At 41.8% G+C, this 22,668-nt stretch overlaps 1 protein-coding gene across 1 annotated transcript in view; it reads left to right on the plus strand.

The window, feature by feature from the left end:
• The first annotated feature begins 2,097 nt into the window (after nt 1-2,097).
• VWA8 (von Willebrand factor A domain containing 8) overlaps nt 2,098-22,668 on the plus strand; it is a 3,012,337-nt gene continuing 2,991,766 nt past the window's right edge. The window contains exon 1 of the mRNA XM_069639376.1: nt 2,098-2,391. Within this exon, the coding sequence (XP_069495477.1) occupies nt 2,241-2,391 (151 nt within the window). The 5' untranslated portion in view covers nt 2,098-2,240. The remainder of the gene's footprint in view (nt 2,392-22,668) is intronic.

Here is a 22,668-nt window from a genome sequence, read left to right on the forward strand (position 1 = left end):
GTGTATTTTGTATCTTTAGGTCTACAAATTAATGTTGAAAAATCAAAAATGTTAATAATAAACTATGTTAAAAAACTAAACTTTAATTGGTGCATATCTAAGAAACGCTTGGAAGTTGTCCAGAATTTTAAGTACATGGGAATTGAGATCAGTAAAAAAAAAAACAAACACATGGAAAATAATCGGTTACTAAAAAAACAGAATGAATTATTGGCGTTCGATAGGTTTGGCAGGTTTTTGGCAATCCCCATGATTAGATTTTACCATCAAAAAGTGGTCCCTCACTTACTATGTGGAGCTGAAACTGGCCAACTACTGACCATTTGAGGGAGAGTGGAGTCTCTAATGTGGAAAAGGCTCCTCCCTATTCCCAGGGGGACACCATTGCCTGTGATCAGACTTGAAATGGGTTTGGTCTCATTACAGGCACACGTGGACTGGAGGCGGATGCAACTTTTAAGAGCGTAACTTGTCCCCCCAGATTGTGTTGTTCTTTAATACCTCTGGGGTTTTGATTGAACGGTTCCAATCAAACTTAAAACTTCTGGCTGACTATGATGTGGACCTTGAGAGATTGCTTACTCCATAGACAGATAAGAAAAGGTCCCCGTTTGAGCTTCACTGGATCAGAAACAGAGAATCAGCTATGAAGTATCATTTGTTCTATCACCTAGCATATGAAGTTAGAGCATTTAACGTAATACCTTGCTATCTTATGAAACACCCATCTAGGAACCATTGATCGGAAATGCTCCGGTTTAAACTGAATTTATTACCTAGTAGAGAGGTGTCAAGAGGCAGCAAGAAATCCAACGCAATTTGCATCACTGTAAATACTGTTCCCTGCAAATAGAAACAAGTCGTCACCTTTTAATTGAGTGCCCTAAACTACATGAGTCACGTACATATTACTGGGGAAATTTGTCTTGGATGAATAGTTATTGACTACTGGCTGGTTTTGGTCAAGGATTTTAAATAGCTGTGAACCATCTATGAATATATAAGTTTTAAAGTTTTTTAATTTTATACTTCATCGATGAACTGATGGGATTGTTTTTATATGATGGCTTTATAGAACTTGAAATGTTTATTGTTATTTGCTTGAACTTGTAATGTATTTATTAGAATGTTATTAAATGATTTTATTTTAGATTGTTTTCTGTATTTCTTTTGCAAAGATGATGTGTTAACCATAAGCAAATAAACAAATACATTATTTCCATATGTTTATATTTACCAAGCCAAAAAACGTTTAAGTAGAATGTAACATTTTCTTCCCATTACATATGAATCATGCAGGTTAGCTATTAATATTTACCAAGGATGTGACAAAAGAGGTTGCCATCCTGGAGACTGGGGGGATATGTTCTCTGGTTCTGGCCCTGTACTGATTTTCAGGGCATAAAATACTACATGTGGGTGGACAGCATTCACCCACTTTTTTTCAACGGGTAGATGTAACCCTTGTTCTGTGTTTCTGAGGCCAGCATTTAAAAAAAGTGTTCAGCTACACGAATTTCACACAAGGTTGTCATGTTTCCAATGCAGACGCTTACCCCTAAGAACACAAAAAAAGTGCTATTAAAGCGCAGGTCTCATGTTTGGGTTTTGTTTTCTTTGGAATATTTCATTATAAATTGTTTGGCTTAAAGGTGGGCACCTTTTATACGTTTGGTTTAAAAGGTGGGCAGCTTTTATACTATGCGAGTGTAGTTATTGGAAATTCTTCGCACGACTTCATTTATATATATGTATTTTTTTACCAGGTTTTCGCTGCTGCCTGCATACGTACTGGTCATTATCTTCTGATGTCACTTATCTCCTACTGATATGTATATGTATTTACGTTTACCTGCAACTAACACATTTGCTGATTAACTCGCATTTAAGTGATGGACGCGTTAGCAGGCTGAAAGAAAACGTGCGCAACTGTCAACTAGAATTGGCTAAACTAGTGTACTTCTTACATGTCAACAGCCAGCTAGACACAACCCTCCTAAGCCGAAACGTTTTGTAATGTAATACTAGACCGCGCTTATGTAACTATGAATGCCTTCGCTATTGAGTGGAAAGAGTTTCCGGTCGGACTTTGTGCTTCACTTCCCCCTCCCCCGTGAGCAGCATCAGCACAGGCACATGTACCGGCGGTGTGTCACGCTGTCCCTGGCAGCTGCTGTGTCCTGAACTCCTCAGAGACACGTGGCACGGCACCACCGGTTTCCCTGTTCCCCAGGTTAGCCATGCAGTCTCTGTTACGGTTCCCCGCCGCTTCCTCATCAGCGCGGAGGGTCAGGGTCATTTTGAACCAAGTGCTGCTACGGCGGGGCGCGCTGCCCTCTGCCACCTGGAATCCCCAACGGCATGAGGTCAAGGTGCTGAGCACAACCACAGGTAAAGCAGATGCTGTAGCGGGGCCTCTCGCTCATAGCTGAACTACACCGCCTATCAGTGCCTCCACCTATTGTACGAAACACTGACCTAGCATTGACACTTTGCCTGACCTTAATATGGCGCTGCAACAGGACTTAGCCCCGCCCTCTGGCGGCGCATCCTGCTTTTAGCTATAGCAAGCAGAGGAGTTGGTATTGCAACAGGCAACGATATGGTTTACAGATTGCTTATCATTTCTATGGGACGGTCGGACCCCCATGCTCCGAAGAGTGTAATTTCTCGCAAGCTAACTTTTCAGTTGCATATTGTGCTCGTTGTATATTGACCCAGTTTTCCTTTTTTTAGCACAGCTGTGCTTATAATGACAAATATGCAAATAAGGCAGTGCGAGGACATATTGATGCCATGTTAGTCCATTTTTAAAATAATACAAAATGCAAGTGCACATTACTTTTTATGGGTTAACTGGAAATATGCAAAGTTCGTACAATGCATAAGTGCTACAGACTTGATCTGATGGTGCACAGTGAAATGAAAAGTAAAGAAAGGCATGCTGGACAGTCAGAGCTCCCAAGCTTCCATTGGCCATTGGTTAAAAGGCCACCCAGTCCTGTTTTTGCTTGGAATTAATACCATTTTTTTTAAATTTGAATTAGTTGAAAGTTCAACTTTACAAATGTATAAAAAGTTTACATTATTTTAAATTCATTTAAAACAGAATTATATACATGTTTTTTTCATGTGGATCTCTGTATCAAAAAATGCAGAAAAAGAAGTACAGATTGTCTTCATATTGTCATATTAGAATTTGATGTAGAAGGAAATGCAATGTCTAAAATACGCATAGTCGCAAGTCTGACTGAAATTTTGCGAGAGGCGAATATCTCTGACCACAGTTCATTATTAGTTCTTTTAGTGAACATTGGTGACATGCAAGTAATCAGTTTTAAACGATGGAAGACGAAAACTTTACATTCAATGATTATATGGTGTAGAGTTTCCTTGTGGGATTCATTTTTGCAGAACCGACAATAGGCCAAATCTTTTTTGATTAAGCCTGTTCTAGCTAGGATTTCATTGACAGGCCATAAATGTAAACAAAATCTCAGAATCTTCATTCTCAGTAGAGGTGATGGACATTTTGCGAGATAGTCCGCCATTGTGCGCAATCGTTGTGACCAAATACATTTCTGTCAAAATCTCTCAATAATAAGCATTTTTCTTGAGTTGATAGCCAATCAGCCTGGTACAGTTTGACCTTGGCTCGGTTTGGATTTGTAAGGAGGAGATCAACTGAAATATTAGCATTAGCGAGAGCATCAATAATGTATGTTCTCCAATTTAAAGGAAAGTTTTGATTAGAGGTCAGTAAGTGATTGGCTAGAATGGCAAGACTATTCGGTTACTCAGTCCCAACAAATATTTGCGAAATAAGGCACACATTTTCCAGGTTACCTGTACATGTATAGAAAGAAGGCCTAGTTTGAATCTAAGTAACATGGTAGGAGTGCTCTTTGGTAGATTGAATATGTTTTTCCAGAATTGTCGAGTTCTCCGTAGTGCAGCTTCCATACCATAAGTAATGACAGGTAAAACCTTCTGTTGATAGAAGGACATGAGAGGTACGCGTGTGAACTTACCGAATTTATATAACAGTATTTTCGCTTGAGATGTTAGTGTGAAAAGTTTGCCTGTTATTATTAATTTGTATGTTTTGTCAGAAAAAGAGTATTTAAAATTCACTCCTAAGTACTTGTATTCTGATACGATTTTTAACCTTTGGTTTCCTAGAGACCACTGAAATTTGTTTGAAAATGTGGTTTTTGGTTTCCCAAGCTCAATAATTTGCATTTTTGTCATGATTTATCGTCAAATTATTATTAGAAACATATTGAACAAGTAGATCTAATAGTGTTTGCAGCCCGAAGGAGTCTGGGATAACAACACTAAATCATCCGCATAGAGTAGCCAAGTTATTAGTTGGTTATCTAGTTTTGGGGCATCAGTTGGTACCGCAAAGGTTTCTCCTAAATCCAAAATAAAAAGATTAAAGAGAGTAGATGCAAGAATGCATCCCTGCTTGAGCCCCCTTTCGGTCTTAATGCTGTTGGATAGGAGGCCTTCCATATTGATTTTAATTTGGACTGTGGTGTTTGTGTGTAGTAGGGTCACAATTTTCACTAGTGACTGAGGGAAACCATATTTGAGCAGCTTAGCTAGAAGTAGCTTTCTATCGATCGAGTCAAATGCCACGCGGAAGTCAACAAAGGCTATGTATAAAGGCTGCTTCCACGTGGTGTAAAACGACTTCAAGGCATTCAATAATATTATATTAATAGAAGTGCCCAATCCTGCCACAAAGCCAGTTTGGAAAGGGTCTCTTCTGTTGGTTGCCAATGACCAGGCACTAAGATCATGGAGAACTAATGTACAATATATTTTCCCAGGCGTATCTAGCAAAGTGATGGGCCGGTAACTGGTGGGATTGTGCCGGTCGCCTTTCTTATGGATAGGTACTATGATTGAATGACACCAAGATTTCGGTAATTCCTAACTGTATTGTATAAGCTGGAACAAGATATAGAGAATAGAGGCCCAAAGATCTGGATTCTTTTTCAGAGTAGAATTAGATAACCCATCCGGGCCAGGGGCGCGCGACATACTAGCCCTATCAATGTAATGACAAATGTCGTCTTCATCAAAGTCCAGATGAAATCTAGAGGCTGAATCACATGGATTTATGGAAACGCAAGTCATAGGAGCTGCATAAAGCGCAGAGAAGTGGGCGATCCAACGTTCCCTTAGTCCATTGATTTGTGAAGCTAATTGCATGGGGGTGGTGGAGAGATTTAAAAGATTCCAGATTTGGCCTGTGTTTTTATTTTGAATTTCTTTTAACGTAAGTTCACCAGCTTTCTGCTGCCTTAACATTTTGTGTCGGGCATCCAATTCTTATAAGACGTTTTAACAGCACGAAGGGCTGTTGGTCTTTGTGCCACGGGAATTAGTGAGGCTTGTCTTTTTTCTTTTATAAACAAGGATTTTCTGTTTTGAATGACACGGTCGAATTCAGCTGTTATGTGCAACCTAGGTTTGTGAGTACTAGCAAAGAGTTGCATTTGATCATAATGTGCCGTAATATTTAGTTGACAACTTTCAGTAGCTGACTCACTATAGAGTTTTAAGTAATCCTGATATTGCAGAAGTGACTTATCAACCATGTCAATCTGTTTAGAGAGTTATTTGTTTCAATCAAGCCTGAGAACCCTTTTCTTTGAGGACAGGAGACCATGTCTATATTCAATTTGAATGTAAGAGGACAATGATCACTCACGTCGGTTGATGTTATTGTGAATTCAGATACATGATTAAACAGATTTTGCGTTACATAGACATAATTAAGAGCAGCACTCTGAGATCCTCGAAACCAAGTCGGATGAGGGGGAAAATCAGTGGTACTAGTGCCATTCAACAATATTAGGTTCCATGATTTTACAAAATTATTCCACATTTTCACTCTTACATCTTTTTTTGATATTTTTTCGCAAATAAGTGTAAATTCAGATCACCTGCAACAATAATATAAACAATGCTACAAGATATTATAATGTATTCCAGTACACAAGCTAATTTTTTGAGAAACTTCAGCGATGAAATACCCTGAGGGTTCCAGTACAAATTGACCAGGGATGTCATTTCACCAAAATGCCAGGGGTAGCGGAAGTGACATCACACAACCATTTACCCCCTGATGACATCACAGGAAGTTATGTCATTTGACCACACCCCAAAGTGATATCGCTTGAAGCGATGGAACACGACCTTTCACCCGTTGACAAAACAGGAAGTGGCATCAGATAGCATTGTATGCTACAAAACATATGGTTACGATATCACTATAATGTGATGTACATTTCATACCTGAATGGATCGCTATACGTATCGTCAGTGTGTATAGGCCCATGTTACCAAATGACTGTGATTGCAAGCAGACTTCCATGACCAAATGATACTGATGTGTTATACACCAATATCACCTAACCTGTGTTGGTACCCATTTATCGACCTCAGAAGGATGAAAGGCTAAGTTGAGGCGTTTGAGAACAGACTACATCAGTCACTCACCCCCTGAAGTGTGCCTGAAATAAACCTTTAATGAGTCTAGCAATTATTGTATAGAATTCCAGAAAGACACATTTTTTGGCATTCCTATTCTTTCTTATTTAGGTTCAGTGCTGAAAGTGTTAGACTTGTGGCCCTCATGTTCTTATTTTTGTTCTTTTTTAAGGGTCCTGAACAAGAAAGCCAGCCACTCCAGAAGTAAATAGCTACCTGGTGCTGGCCACAGCCCAGGAGCTTGCATTGCAAAAAAAAGGGAGCCCTCAGAGGTTGCACTTGCGACCTTTGGCGACCCCCAAATGACATCCCTGAAATTGACACAAGCAATTCTCGTTGAACAAATGGTTAAACAAGTGAATTGCATGAAGGGATTGGAAACGGTTAGTGTGCTCGATTGAATGTTTGCTAATGTGTTTGTAGCCATTAGCAATCCCGACATAGGTCTCCCTCTTGCAGCACGTATGGCTGATTCCAGGTGAATATCATAATTATTCCATGTAGGAGAGGTGGTCAGCCAAGTTTCTTGCAGCAATATAAGATCATAATTTCCTAATATACTTTGAGAGTTATTGATTATATGACTGAATCCTCTGGTGTTCAAGCAAATTACTGAGATACTCAGTTGGGGTATTACGGGATCTAGCTACACTCTTGTTATATGGCTGTACTCTTTAGGGCTATTTTCCTGTTCTGAGAATTGATGTTTTGACATTGTGGACAGATGACTTTGTGATGTTTTAAGGCAGGATTTCAGAGGAATTTTAGTGTCATCATTACTTGAGATCAAAAAGCCTAAATCATATAGCTCCGCCTTGGCCGCCCAAATGATGTTTCGTATGATAAGAGAGTTAGTCCATATTAGGCCTACGCCAAGATTGTTCAGATTAGGAAATTCAATTTGATCCAAATCGTCTGACACGATTTCGCTCAGGGTAGTAGTATCAGAAAAAAGCTTGAGAATACTTTGTCTATTTGTGATGTACGCTATTAAACTACCAATTTGACATGTGAGTAGCATGGAATGTCTAGTTTCCATTATTGGATTAGTTTTTTGTGACAGCGTAGGAAGGCGCCTTGTATTCAGTGCATGGGATTGCAGGGGTTTATGTGAATCTATAGGTTGCAAGATTTTTCGATTATTAACAGAGTGACTAGTTGAAAGAATTGAGGAGTCTCTTTTCGAATTTGTTTCCCACAAGCGTGCAATCGAATCCTTAATTTCCTTCAAATCCTCTGTGCAAAAATTGTGGAGAGGATTGGGGTTAATTAAGTGCTCAGATGAGTGGATTTCTGAGTCAGTAAAGGATACTCATTTGTGAGTGAGATCAGTGATATCGGTAGAAGCGGTCGATGATATGAGAGATGTAGTTGTTACCATTGTACATTTAGCTAGTCCATTAATCATGATGGGCAGGCGCGGTGGTTCAAATTTACATTGTTGCATGTATGAGTCAATTTCTCCCCTCAAAGCTGTTCTAGAGGCAGTCGCCTCACTTAGAACCAAATCATTTTCTTTTCGATCAGCGTTTTGCAAGCACTTCTGAGGTGTCAAAGACACATTCTTAGTTTGAATTATTGCTGGAGTTTGATTCTCCTCCACAATTTTGACCAATTCATCAAGTGGAGGATGAATCGGAATGATTTTAGGTAAGGCAAGATTTCAAGTTGTTTATTTTTCTTCATTTTAGCTAGAGTCATGTATTTTTTCGTGATAGTGCTAGATGCAGAAAGTGAACTGCTATTAGCACGGACTAAGTTGTTAATAAATTGTTTGGTTGTGGAATTATCATGAGGTTTCGAGGTCTTAACATTTTTTGATATGTTTTTTCCTGTGTTTTTTCTTTACGTTCGGGACAAATGACTTATCTGAATTTTTTTAAATACAGGATATGAGATCTTGAGAATATTGTCCTTAGTTTTAGCAATCTGGTCAATCTGTTGTGCATCTTTGGTAGTAGAGCAAGCATCAACCACGATGTATTTATCAGTTATTATGCCACTGACATAAGGGAGTGCAAAGGTTAACTTCACTTTTTGGTTGTGCAGTGGAGTAATCAATGTAACAGTTGTTTCTGATGCATTTTTGTCTGATTCAATTGAATTTTTTCTTTTTTTTTTAGTTCACAATCACAAGACACTGTGCCTCATTATGAGTCCGGCGGTAACCCCGGCGGTAAATACGTCTGGTTACCGCCGGACTCGTATTACCATTCCGCCTCCGTGACTCCCGGAATTACCAGGGCGTTACAGCCCCGGTGTCCCAGGAGTCACGGAGACGGAATGGTGTTAATCCCCATTCCCATTGAGTCCCATAGGACTCAATGGGAATGGGGAAGTGGAAACACCGGCACCATCTTGTGATGGTGCCGGTGTTTCCACGTCCGCCTGTAGGCGGGAGGTGTTCAACCCGCCAGGTCAGACCTGGCGGGAAGATCACCTCCCGCTTGCAGGACTCGGGATCAGGCGGTCCGGAATTAACAGTGGTGGCGGGTTTACCGCCACTGTTAATTTCTGGACCGCCCGACCCGTAATGAGGCCCACTGTTTTTTTAACATTTAGAGTCTGATTTTTGGCAAGAGTGGAAGCTATTTCTTTCTGTGATATGAAAAGACTATTAAGTTGTTCATTGATTTTTGCCTGATTGTGGTCCATGGATGCGGCCATAGTTTTTTGTTCATTTATTATGTTTTCAAATTTAGTCATATAGCCATTTAATCTGCTATCAATGGTTTCGAATAGCTTAGCTAAAGCCATTAATTCGACATTCATGACATCCAAAGTAACTTGTGTAGTTTTGGGTAATTGTGATGTTCTTAATGGGGTGACTGATGTCGAAACTAGCTTACGAGGGGTTGGAGGAATATATGACTGAACTAGAGCTGATACATATCCTGTGAGTTTGAAAGATTATAGCTTTCCTGCCTGGCCGGAAAACCAGAGTTAGTTCAGTTAAGATCTATTACATCATCTTCAGCATGTTTTGACAAATCAGGATTTGAAGTCATTGGCATACCAGATTGCGCATTACGTAATACCATACTATCTGTAATTGAGTTCACAAAATTAGCATTATTAGGACTTGATGCAGTCGCTTTTTGCCGATCAGAAGCAATCATCGCCTGTGCTGCCACATGTGTAATTGAAGGCACTTGAGGCGCTGCACCAACAAGGGAAGGTAAAAGTGCCTTTGCAGGAGGCAATGGGTTTGCCACAGAGTTTCGAAAGCCATACTTATGCATGTCAACGTTGGAAGTTGGAACCACCTTCTTTTTAATAGATCTTGTTCTAGAACGAGGTGCATGCGCAATTGGCGTCGAGCAAGTATTCACAGGCTTGATGATTACAGGTAGTTCATCATGGAGTGATTGGGATTCTGACATAATTCGTTGTCATATAAGAGGCGGCATGTCCGTAGTGAGTAGATATATGCCTCTTTCCCTGAGTGCCATTTGTTATCCCAGCACCTGTGTAAATGCACAACAATCCGGAAGGAAAGAACAAATGAATATGAATCGCGTCGGGGAAGCACCGCACCCGAAGCCCCGATCGCTGCGGTGAAGCGGCAATGCAGTGCTTCACAGGTTCTTCCTCATTGCGCGCCCGCTGGTGCGCGCGGGTGCCCAATTTTATGCGTATCATGTATGTGGGCGTGGTTTAACGCTAAAACAGCTGAATATAAAGAAAATAGAGGTATTTAGACTCTAAATTAATGGAATATGAGTAAAGTATATACTGTTGGCAGTTTAGATGTCTGATATACTGTGAGTTGGTCCCTTGAAGAGTAATATGAGGCAAAATCTTCACAGAGGTCCAGGGGGAGCGGGCAAAGCGGTGCTTCCTCGGTGCGCGCCAATTTGCTTGGAATTATGGGAGTTGCAGTTTTCTTAAATTCGAAATGCGAAAGAAAAAAAAAAGACAATTCACATTAGTCAAAGGGGAAAAGCAGGGCTTGATGACCTTCGAATAGAAGGCCACAGGCAGGAAATTTGAGCGCTCTTTCCCATAAAGAAAACAGCATTGGCAAAGCCAGCTGTTTTGGCCTTTACTGATGTTGTTTGCATTTTGCATTTAAAAGAAAAGGACTAGTGTGCAAGGAGTAGAGATCAAATTTCCAAAGGAGGATGCAAGAAGAGATGCAGGTATGGAAGAGAATGAGAAGACAAATGGAGCAAGGTAGGACGCCTTTGAGGGAGAGTGCCATCAATGGCAAGCAACAGGTGATATGAGCAAGAAAGGGGGAGTGGGAGGGTAAAAAAAGCAAATCTGTGAGAGGAAGGATGAGAGAAAAAGTAACGGTTACAATGACTAGAGAGAGTTGGAGAAGGTGGAATGAGGGTGCAAGAGAGGATATCTTCAAGGGGGCCTGGGGGTGAGAGGGAGAGTAAGGGTGGGAGGAAAGAGTGACAGCATAAGATGGGAGTGAGAGAGACATTGCATGGAGAGAGAGTGACTGCGCAGACAGAGTGACAGCGCAGATAATTTGACAGCGCACAGAGATGGACAGTGAAAGGAGAGCGTGAGAGACAGTGCAAGGAGAGAGAGGGACAGCGCAAGAAGAGTGGCTGAGTGACTGCGCAAGAAGGGAGAGTGAGAGACAAGGCGCACACACACATCCAGTCTCACATACAGAGACTCACTAACACATACACATTTTGAAATACATTCTAACATGCATGCATACACATACACACACTTTAAAAAAGGTTACTTAGAACATGCATACATACAAACACTTTTTTATTTTACTTACCTTCACATGTTGATGCTGCACACACAATTAGAAACTCACACCTAAACATATAGACCCATACACACACACACACAGCCATTCAGTCTCACACACATAGACTCACACATGCAAACACAGCTTGAAATACATTCTAACATGCATGCATACACATACGCGTTTTATTTTTAATCAAGAGTGTGGGAGTCCCTCTCCTGAGGTAATTCAGACATGGACCGCTTGCTCACATTGCCTATCATTTCGGATTTGGACTTCTCTTGTGGGTGGGACCAGACTGATATGCAAATGGTTATTTCTTCTATGTAAAGGGTGCGATGAGCTAAAACTTGGCTGTAGACCCTCCTGAGTGAGAGAAATTCTGTAGAACAGGGTATCTGACCCATGTTCGTTCTCAGTAGAGGGGCTCCCACACCCCTGTTTAATTTGTAAAACTACTGGTTTCACCCAATTAACCAAGGGTAATCCAGACATGGACCGCTAGTGTACTGTGCCTTAGAGAGGCTCAGCTTCACCTCACTGAGGAGGCCCAACAAGGCCGAAACAAGTGTCTGTGGTTGTTGATGGTACTGCGTTCATAGGAGAATTGCCTAGCATTTCGGTGCTGGACTGCCCTTGTGGGTGGGACCAGACTGATATGCAAATTGTTATTTACCCTCTGTGAAGTGTGCAGTGAGCTAAAACCTGGTTGTTGACCCTCCTGAGTGAGAGAAGTTCCCCAGAAAAGGATGTTTGACCCATGCTCGCTCTCACTAGAGAAGCTCCCACACCCATGTTCACTTTTTAATTTTACTTACAACATGCATACATACTTCCTTTACTTAACTTCACATGCTGCTGCTTCAGGGTCTTCTCACAGTCCTGGTGTCAAATAGTAATCCCCTCTCACCATTATTTGGGTCTCTTTAAAGGGGAATTGGGCTTACTTCCATTTTGCCCGAATTCCTGTAGGAAAAAGGCCCAAATGCACATGTTAAAAATTATGTTATGCCCGGACTGCTCCCTCTCATCGTTGTTGTGGGTTTGCACATGTTTTTAAGCCTCTTTCTAAGGTATTTCATGCTTCCATTTTTGTAGAAGCCAGCTGTTGTATGTAGAGTTGTGAGGTGAAATTCCATGTTCTAGGAATTGAACATGGAACATGAGGTGCAAAGGTGGAGGCAGTTGAGAGGAGCCTGGAATAGACAGATTATGACGACTAGAGCAAACTGATTGGAACTTAATTCAATTGTATTAATTCCCAACTACAACACAAGTCAGGATTGCCGTAGGAAAAAGTCCCAAAAGTACATGTTAAAAACAATGTTGATGCCCAGACTGTAGAAATTGTGGTTGCAGAAGCAGGGGCCCCTCCAGTCTCTGCTGTGTGACTAGCCAGAATCATGGGTCACCACTTGCCCTGGGACTCCCCCGCAATGTGAGGTCTTCGGGGGCCCCTGTAACACAAATCGGTGAGCAGGCAAAGGAAGGGTCGCCACACTGGTACAGGATGGAAGCATGTGCTTTCAAACAAGACTCCTGATTGGAAGAATCATTGTAAAACCCCCCCCATGCATTGTTTTAAATGGCTACACAGAATAACATTTTCTGATCAGGAAAATTAATGCCTTGGCATTTCCAATTACATCTTTCTCATGTTAGCAATCCTTTGCCACTTAGGTGGCGCTAGTGCCCCCATATGCGTCAAAAACAAAAAGGGAGAAGTTCCGATGTGCACTTCATTGGGTGAATAAATAATATGCATGCCATACAGGCATGACCTGGCCACCTTATTCAAAGGACCATCAATGTGTGAGCATGGAAAACCATAAATCTGGCAGCAGGGAAATGTATATTAACTCAGGTCCTCGTCACATCCCTTACTGTATGGGGGTTTGCCATTCCACAGAAACCCCTACCCAATCTTCTTTTCATGGCGTCACTAGCCCGTGCTCTCTTCTTTCCCAGCCTTATAAGGGTTGGGGCACCATGATGATGCACTCTGCTTTTTCATTCTACGAAATTCCCAAAAGGTTGGCCCGTGGTGTGGTGTGCAGATCCTCCGAAGATGGCAGCAAGTTTCATATATACAAGCAATAATAATTTTGGGCAATAATGACAGCATAAGACTCTATGCCAATGCTCCTTTTTGTGACCCCGGCAGGGCCCAGTTTACAAGAGAGGCCTTACAGAGGGATGGGTTGAACTGCCTCTACAGAGAGTTGCTGAATGTTTGCTCTGTAGTGCAGACTCCACGTGTAATAGTGCGTGATTGCCTGGCAACCACAGCGCTACCGAAAGTGTGGGAAACTGTTCAAAAGGAACATCAGTGCTAGGTAAGAGTGTATTGGTCTGTTCTTGTACTGTTAATTACCCATAACCATGCAGTAATCTGGGGGCTCGGGAAGGTTGGCGCCCCCCGTCCCCCAACTAATATGTTCTCTGATTTGATTTGCCACAGCGGAATCATGCGCTATTACCGTAGGGTTTCTCAGCATTCTACCAACATGATTTAAAGACTTTGGATGGCAAAGGAGGGAGCGGGGGTTAAAACGGAACAGTAGGGGTTTTAATATTTTTTCTAAACACATATAAAGCCAGTATTTCCTTCATATTCAAAGGAAAGCCATACCATCATTTAATACCACTAATAATACTAGATCGTCCATACGCCCTAGGTTAAATATATCTAGGAGAACCTCAATAGAACATTGCAGTGGCTATCTTAAAGCCAGCAAAGATTGGCACCACTTGAATATCTGTTTTCAAGTAGTAAGGGTGAATTCCTGTAAAAGGCCTTCGTGCATGAGGCTCACAAATTTAAACTTGATTCTGGCTTGGGTCAGGAGCCAGTGCAGGTTTCTCAAAATGGTGGACATGGGTGCCCATTTGGCGGTGTTCGTGATGCGCTGGGCAACAGCATTTTGAAGAATTTGTAGTTGACTAATCTACTGCTTCGTCAAACCATCGTATAGGCTATTTTAATTGTCCAATTTTGACCCCACTATGGCTATCGCATTAAAATGGAACAATTCAGAAATCCGAGGTCTTATCTATCTCAGGAAAAATAAATAATAGTTGTGTGGAGCTTGATTAGCTCCTTATATGAGAGGCTAAATAAAGTGAGCAGTCAAAGATTATGCCTAGCAACTTTGTTTGATAAAGAACCTGAATTGTGCATTCAGTTTCTTCTAGGGCTATAAAACTGAGAAGATGGAATGAACAATATTTGTGTTTCTTTATTGGTTGAGACCCAGCCAATTAGCTGACATTCACCCTGCAATGTCCTGAAATGTCTTCTGAATAAAAGCCATTGCTATCGCCGAATGAACTGGTTAGCCTAAACTATCTGGGTGTTATCGGCGTAGTTCTAAAAATGAACCCACCTGTCCATCAAGAGATCCTGCAAAGATGTGCATGGCCAAATGCTCCAACCACAAGGCTGTGCTATACTGCACTGATGATCCCTAATAAGGGTGAAACCAGGTATGTAGTTGTCCTGATGGCCTTGCAAAATGTCTGTCTTGGGTTGATAAAGCTATGTATAAAATAGCACTGCCCTCATAGACAAAGGCGATTTTTCCTAGAGAAAAAGGTTTCCATTTAAGTTGCATCCCCACAATGCCTTGCTGTTGTGGCTCAGAACTGGAGGTGACCTTCCAGCGATGGCTACTAGGTGGTGTTTTGGAATGAGTGACTTGGCTCAAATGACACCAAAGAGGACAGGACAGGAGAGGGTAAGTAATGGGTGCGTGAGGCAATTATCTAAATAGTGCAGTCTTTACGTTTTTCCTGAAATTTACGAGATTATTTTCCTGTCTCAGCTTCCCCGGGAGGGATTTCCACAGCTGAGCTGCAGACTGGTAATGATCTACCCATGCCTCTTGTCCGTTTAAAAATGGAACAGGAGGTCAGGGCCTTGTCCATTGAACATAAACATCTGCCTGGGGCGTAGAGAGTAATCGCTGTTTTCAGGTAGGTGGGGGCCTTGCCATAGAGGCAGCTGTGGACAATGGTGCAAGTTGTGAACCTGATGCGGTCCGCTATGGACAACCAATGCAGTTCTTTCTGGTGTTTAGATATATGCTCATTCCAAGGGACCATTTTAATGATGCTTACCGCATCATTTTGGATCCGCTGGCATCTTTTTTTGGCTGGGACTACTAGCCACAAGTAGCAGTGCATTGCAGTAATCCAGCCGTGGTAGGATAATGGTGCATATTGTGGCCGCATTTTGTTCTGTGGGGAGAGGTTCAATATTCCTAAGAAGACGAAGATGGTAGTTGTTGCAATTCCTAGGGGGTTAACTATGATTACCTTACCTTGATGGCAGTAGGGATGCACTTATCCCGAAAAGATGAATTAACAAACCGTGTCAGGAAAGGGGCAAAGAGCGTGCTGTGCTCTAAGATGATTTTAGGTAGCAGAAGATTTTCAACACAGGAAGTGGGTTTCATGCTGGAGACTATTCACTCCATCTCCGGTACCTGGATTGGATTTAGGCCAAATTCCAGGGTGCCTGTGAAATCCCTGGGAGACGTCCTGAGGTTCCTGTGAGAATTTGGGATGTTTTGTGCCATCAGAACTTGGTTCCTTGCTTTAGTGATTTTGGCTTCAAAGGCTGCCTAGACCATCTTACAGTCATCCACCGAGAGGACATAGGAAGTGGCTGGGGCCGCAGGTTTTTCTAATGACTTTAGAATTTGGAAGAGTTTCCCCGTTTTGTTTGGGGCTTCTTCTATTTGGCTGTTGAAATAATTCTTTTTGCATCTACTATTTTAGCTCTATAGATGGTGTCTAGGGCTTTCCATGATTCTTTATTTTGTTTTGGACAATAATTTCAGCCATTTAGCTTCGAGTGATCGTTTTGACCTTTTCAGGGCAGCTAGTTCAGGTGTGAACCATTCCTGATGTCTAGGGTTTGCCAGAACAAGTTTTGGTCTGAGTACGGGTAATGTGATCAGAATACACAAGGGGAGTAGAGGGGCACAACCAGGTAAGTCTATGTAACTATGTAATGTTATGAGTGTATTCAGAATCTCCAGTTTTCAAGTAATGTAGTTTACAACTGTTTCAGGTACACAGGGACAAATGAATGTCTCAAGACCACTGGAGACAAAAAAAGGGAAACCAAATAACAGAACCTGTCGTATGCTGACGGGTGGTCCCTATGTGCACTCCTATGGGATATATATCCCATAAATTCAAACTTTCAAATTCAAACGTTTAATACAATTCAAATAAAATCTCCAAAAGTGCTTGGACTTTCAATATAAAGAGTTAAAGGGCAATCACAAAGTCAGATTGTCATTATCATCAAACATATTTTTAATGAAGAATTTCAAAACAAACAATTCTATAAATTCACAAATAAGGATAATCATAGAGCAAAAATGTCAAGTTTTTCAAATGCAAGAATGGAATATCGTAGTACAACTCTTATGACCCATTCCTAAAAGTAACAAAGAAGCACTCAATAGTACAATTTAAGATTAGATCCCATCGAGACAGGTAATTCATACAGTATTGTTTCCAAACCACTCCCCAGTCAAATCAGCGTAGCAATTCTCAGTCTGTTATGAAAGAGTATTGTGATTTCTTTCCCACTTTTATGTGTCCTGTATTGAAGTCTCCACAGAATCCAAGAATGTGGTCAGTATCCACAGTGTTATATAAAGATGCTGAAGCGTTTCGGAATTAATCCTTCTTCAGGGCTGATACTGCCCTGCTATGTTCATAATTCAAACTTCTGATATGTATCTGTTGATAACACATAGATATGGTGTTCAGAAGTGTATCATTTAACTGATTAAAAAAACTCATAAAATCAGTGTAGCCAGGAATGACCAAATTCACAAACCTTCTATTTCCTTAACAGAGTGTGGATCCACTTGAGCCGCTCAGGGCGCTAGTTAGAAGGATAGTGGATGATTCAGTAAGAAAGCGGCAAGAAAGTGGTATCGCTGTGAGTAGTGTAGATCACAGCAACCTCTGATTAGCATTTATCATCCGTTCAATGAGAGGCGAGCTGCAGCGAAAATAAAGGGAGGGTGTCACCACACCTGAAGTCTCAAGTAGCGTATATATTGCTTCAACGCTACTGATTTGTATAGTTAAACGCAAAACTAAGTGATAGACATACTCTATGCACATCGTATCTCTAAACGTCCTTCCCAATGTGCCTACTATGTTCTATGTAAAATCGCCCCACGGCAATTCTTTATTTGGTATGAAAACAAATGTGTGGTCTGTCAATGTAAACTCGCTGCGTGTACAAAATCACTGTTTGTATTTTCACGATACACCCTGGAGTGCCCAGCTATGTAATACTCTTCATAGAGACCCGCCTATGCCAAGGATAAGGAAATACAGAGGGAACTTACAAGTACGGGGGTTGCAGCTCTGCGCGTTCTTCTCCTCGCCAAGCCGAGTCGGAATGCAGCAAGTGTTGATATGGTTGACTAGGTAACAGATGCGTATGCGTCCAAGATCGCATGCGCGCCATGTTGGTGTGGGCATACGATCCGTTGCCCCGGTAACACTGTGTACATGCTGTCCAGACTGTTCTCCTACTCGTGTCTAACACTCAGACTGTGTATTGTTCCATATTTATATGTATTCAGAGTAAAGCAACTATGGCGAAGTGATGGCACACTCACAGGCTCCCTCCAAACTGCCCAAAGAGCACCCCTGTCCGTACTAAGGTGCACATATAGATCAAATGTACGGTAATGCGAATCTCCCAATACTCCTCACTTGGTATATCCAATATCTCTGAATACATATCAAAATGGAACAATACACAGTCTAAAACAGAATAAATAAGGCTTTAGCCCAATTGATTTTAACTGATTATTACATACCCCATAGGGCCCACTGCTCGAGAGCGATTCAGTCCAACAATAATTTTTTAAGATGTCATTAATTGTTGCTTTACAAACCCATGCACTTACAGGAATCTTTGACGCATCTGTAGGTGTGTCTATAGTTCCAAGGGTAGATATTATTTGCATTTCCCACTCGGCTTCAGCTACAGAGTTCATTGGCAGATCACTTTTTTCTGTGCCCCAAATAACACGCCAAATTTCCGTCTAGTTTCTTTGAATAGCCAACATTGCAATTGTTTTTTCCAATGCTCTATCTCAAGGGATTTTTTATATCCTTGGAGCCAGGTGCGATACGCTCGCTTAACTAATTTAATATGCAAGGCCACTTGGCTGTTCTCATAGATGCCTAATATTGGATACAATTTTGCCCCAGTCTCGGTTTGCAATTTTCTTTTCACTTCTGCAATTTTATTATAATGAAATACCCTTTTTTTAAGTGAAATATTGGACCGTTCATATGGTGTTTTGTACTTTCGCATACTATTGCAGCTCTCACTAATTCTTATCATACTAGAAAAATCCCAAATAATCTCCTTAGTTGAACACCCAGAATCTTGGTACTTATTAGTGTACTTGTATAGAAGACGTTGTGCTATTGGATCGCCCTTAACCACATTTTCCACATTCCACTGTATGCGGTTGGTATTTTCATTCAGATAGATATTACCATTCAATTGATAATCTGACATGAGGTTTACGTTTGCCAGAAATTTAGCAAAGGCACACGGAGGAAAGTGGGCACTTTTGTCCAGGGAGACCATCCCCATATCAACGATTAAGAATAAACCGGCTATATTAGCAAAAATATAATCAATCGTCTCACTTCTATCCACGGCTCGGGTAAATTCCATGTTGGGATCTCCCTGACATTACCCATTTAGCATGGTGAATCCATGCTCTTCTAATAGGTTCGCCCAGAGTTTACCCTGTCAGGTTATTTTCTTTTTATCTACCGGGGATGAGGAGTTAGCTATTAACACAGCAAGCTCACTAAATTTGATTTTTGCATTAAAATCACCCATCATCTATATGCGGTATGAATCAGAGTAATTTTTTAATCCGATTTCTTACCACTTTAATATTTCTTTTGGTTTCTATGCAGTTCGGTGGGTCATAAAATCTGTCATTTACCATGGGTAAGTAATGCTGCCTGTACAGTTGAAGTGCATTATTTTCGAGCTGCTATTTTCCATGGCGCTTTTTCTGTTATAAGAAACCCACCCTTTGGGCGCCCTCGCCCACCCTTAGTAGCTGTCTGATATATAGTCGAGCGACCATCAACATTGATTTTCTTCAACAGCCATGTCTCTTGTAGTGCTACCAACATGAATAGATCCATGTTGGCAACTAATCCATCCTCACCAAATATATGACCATACCCTCTTGTGTTCGATGAGAGCAGCACATTTTCATCATCGAGGCTGAGAGGAAAAGTGGCTTTTAAAGGCAGAGGGTAGCCACTCCCAGTAACCATCCACTACATCTCCATTTGCAACCCCAGGTACTTGCGTATTAATGGCATCCGGAAGTATTACAGGAGCAATAGAGGAACACTCTGTCTGAATACGTACACCATTTTCACCCTGTAAAGCTTGCCTATTTTTTGAGTTTCCCTTTTCAGCAACAATTAGTACATTTTTTGACGTAGGTAATAATGACCGAGGTTTAATATACAGCAACATTACAACTTTAGATGTATGTCCAAATCGGAATAGCTCATCTTCATAGCTTAGTACAAAGTCTAAGTTGGAAGAAAGATTAAACCAGATGTTGGTGATGTATTCTTTAGTATTTTCTACCTGATCAACAATCCGGATGTCATCTTAGGATATTCCTTGTAAGGGAACAATCATGTGGAAATCTCGCAGGATGGCTTCACGATTCAAAGGCGGTGTGTGTTATAATTATTAGATACTGAATGCAGTGCTTTATGCAGCTCAAGGGGATTCACCACAGGGTCAGATTGATTTAGGATAGGGCCGTTCACTTTCACTATTTTCGGGGCCCACATATCATCTAAATTAGTCTGAATGTTCAAACGTGGTAACATTATATTTTTAGCAGTAGTTTGTTTGTGCCTACACTTCTTTGCGCCAAATTTCTGATCTGAATGAATCAAAGTACGTAGTCAAGTTTCTTCAAGCATATTTTCTTAATTTATTTGATATATATTCTGCCCATATGGATGACACGTGTTTCGGCGTTTCTTTGACGCCTTTTTCAAATCCGGGCCTTATTGAATGTAATATGAATCTCCCTTTCTTTATTTCCGGGAATTAGTTTTTAGTTGAAGTATATCACGGTAGTTCCAGGGTTAAATCCCACCTACAAAATTCACCTGCTCATGTCTCAAGCGTCGGGGGATACATTATATTTTTAGCTATATTGGATGCATTACCTGTCTCTACTATTATAGAATTAGTATTGCAAATTCACAGACAGGTTGTTTATGGCGGAACATCAATATGCAAAACGCTTAGAGTGGGTGTAGAACTAGCACTCACTCATCAGTACAACTACATTTTTCTGATGTGATATTAGAGTTACTGAGGGCGTGAACAATGTCTGTTTCAAGATTTGGTGCTAACTTCACTTCAAGGTAGCAGCGATTCTTTTTATCTACGACACTCGTCAGATTACGATTATACTGTTTCTTAGGGTACATGAATGCTTGAGATAACACTCTAGATTTTGCTTTTTTCCCCATTTACTTGCAAGACTTTAGTGGGGACACTTTAGTGTTCTTCAATGGATTAGACACATCAGACACAAATTCGTTTGAGAGGCTAGTCTCAGTTGTTGTGCTTACTTCTTTAACTATTTTATGTACCCGATTTATACTCTTCATTAAAAGTACAGACTGTACATCTATCTTCTTTTTAAGACTTTCGCACTTCGCTACCAACATTGTGAGGAGACTTTCCAGGGCCCAAAACATATCATTTGGTGTCATGCCACACTCGCTATTCTCCGACTTAGTAACAGAGGATTTAGGCAGAAATAAGTCTTGTCCACTGAACACATGCGAATTTAAGGTGTCGTAAGGCTTCTTTTCTTTGGCTTGTGCTACATTCATAATAGCAGGGGAATTAGCTTCATTCATTTTACTTTCATCAAAGAATACTTCAGGCTCGACATTCAACAAACAGGGGGTTGATGTAATTTCTCTTTCATCTCCCAAATATTCTATTTCTGAAATTTCCATGTCCAGATCTAAATCTTTAGATGCATTTAGTTCTATCAAAGCATTTAGCTGCGAGGTTTTATGTACTATTATTGATGTATGGGTGGGATCTGCCATTCCCGCCATCTTTTTATTGCTAATACGGCACATGGTGCGAGACAGCGCAGTTGAAACAGGCTCAGACATAAACACAGATATCTCGTCTTGCTGCATTGCAGAGCAACTATTGGTACCATGTCCCTCATTAGATTGAGTCCAGGGACGAGTGATGAAAGCATCTAGAAATTATGTTCTAGACAACTCAGGGAATTGCTCAATTCCTTAGCAATTTCTTTGGCCACTGTCTCCTCTGCTTTACGATCTATTTTGGCAGTCTTTGCAAAGAAGGAAGTACATTTTATTTTTGGATACAGTAGCATTTCTACATATACAGGGTAATTCATAGAATTTCGCAGAAAAGTGTCGCAAGCGGCTGGCGCAGAGTGTCCGCGTGCGATTGACTGCGCCAGGCACGTGCGCTCAAACCGATTTCCGCGCACAGCGTATTCATGGATTTTAGGCTCCCAAACCAGCCGTGGCGCAGAGAATCGCAGCGACCCTGCAGCAGCGCCAGTTACGCCCCCAAGAACGCCCTCGCGCAAGGCAAAGCCATCAAAATCGCTAAATCATCGCAAAGGGCTGCGCTAACCCTGGACCAGTTCACCGGGCTGGCAAACAGCAAACGCCAAGCGGGGAACGTGTATTTCAGGGGTGCGCGGGAAGTTCCACACGCGATTGGCCCAGTGCGAGCAAGGTATGTGTATTTCAGGGGTGCGCGGGAAGTTCCACACGCGATCGGGCCTGGGGGAGTGGGCTACGTGTATTTCAGGGGTTCGCGTGAAGTTTCTCACGCGATCGGGCCTGGGGGAGCGGGCTACGTGTATTACAGGGGTTCGCGTGAAGTTTCTCACGCGATCGGGCCTGGGGGAGCGGGCTACGTGTATTTCAGGGGTTCGCGTGAAGTTTCTCACGCGATCGGGCCTGGGGGAGCGGGCTACGTGTATTTCAGGGGTTCGCGTGAAGTTTCTCACGCGATCGGGCCTGGGGGAGCGGGCTACGTGTATTTCAGGGGTTCGCGTGAAGTCTCTCACGTGATTGGCCCCGTGCAAGCAGGGTACGTGTATTCCAGGGGTGCGCGGGAAGTTCCACACGCGATTGGCCCCGTGCAAGCAGGGTACGTGTATTCCAGGGGTGCGCGGGAAGTTCCACACGCGATTTCAGCAGGGTATGTGTATTCCAGGGGTGCGCGGGAAGTTCCACACGCGATTTCTGCAGGGTATGTGTATTTCAGGGGTTCTGGGGAGTACTACACGTGAATTGGCCGT

The sequence above is a fragment of the Ambystoma mexicanum genome, chromosome 7q (assembly GCF_040938575.1).
Source record: "Ambystoma mexicanum isolate Mex_15411 chromosome 7q, UKY_AmexF1_1, whole genome shotgun sequence".
In the NCBI taxonomy this organism is placed as follows: domain Eukaryota; kingdom Metazoa; phylum Chordata; class Amphibia; order Caudata; family Ambystomatidae; genus Ambystoma; species Ambystoma mexicanum.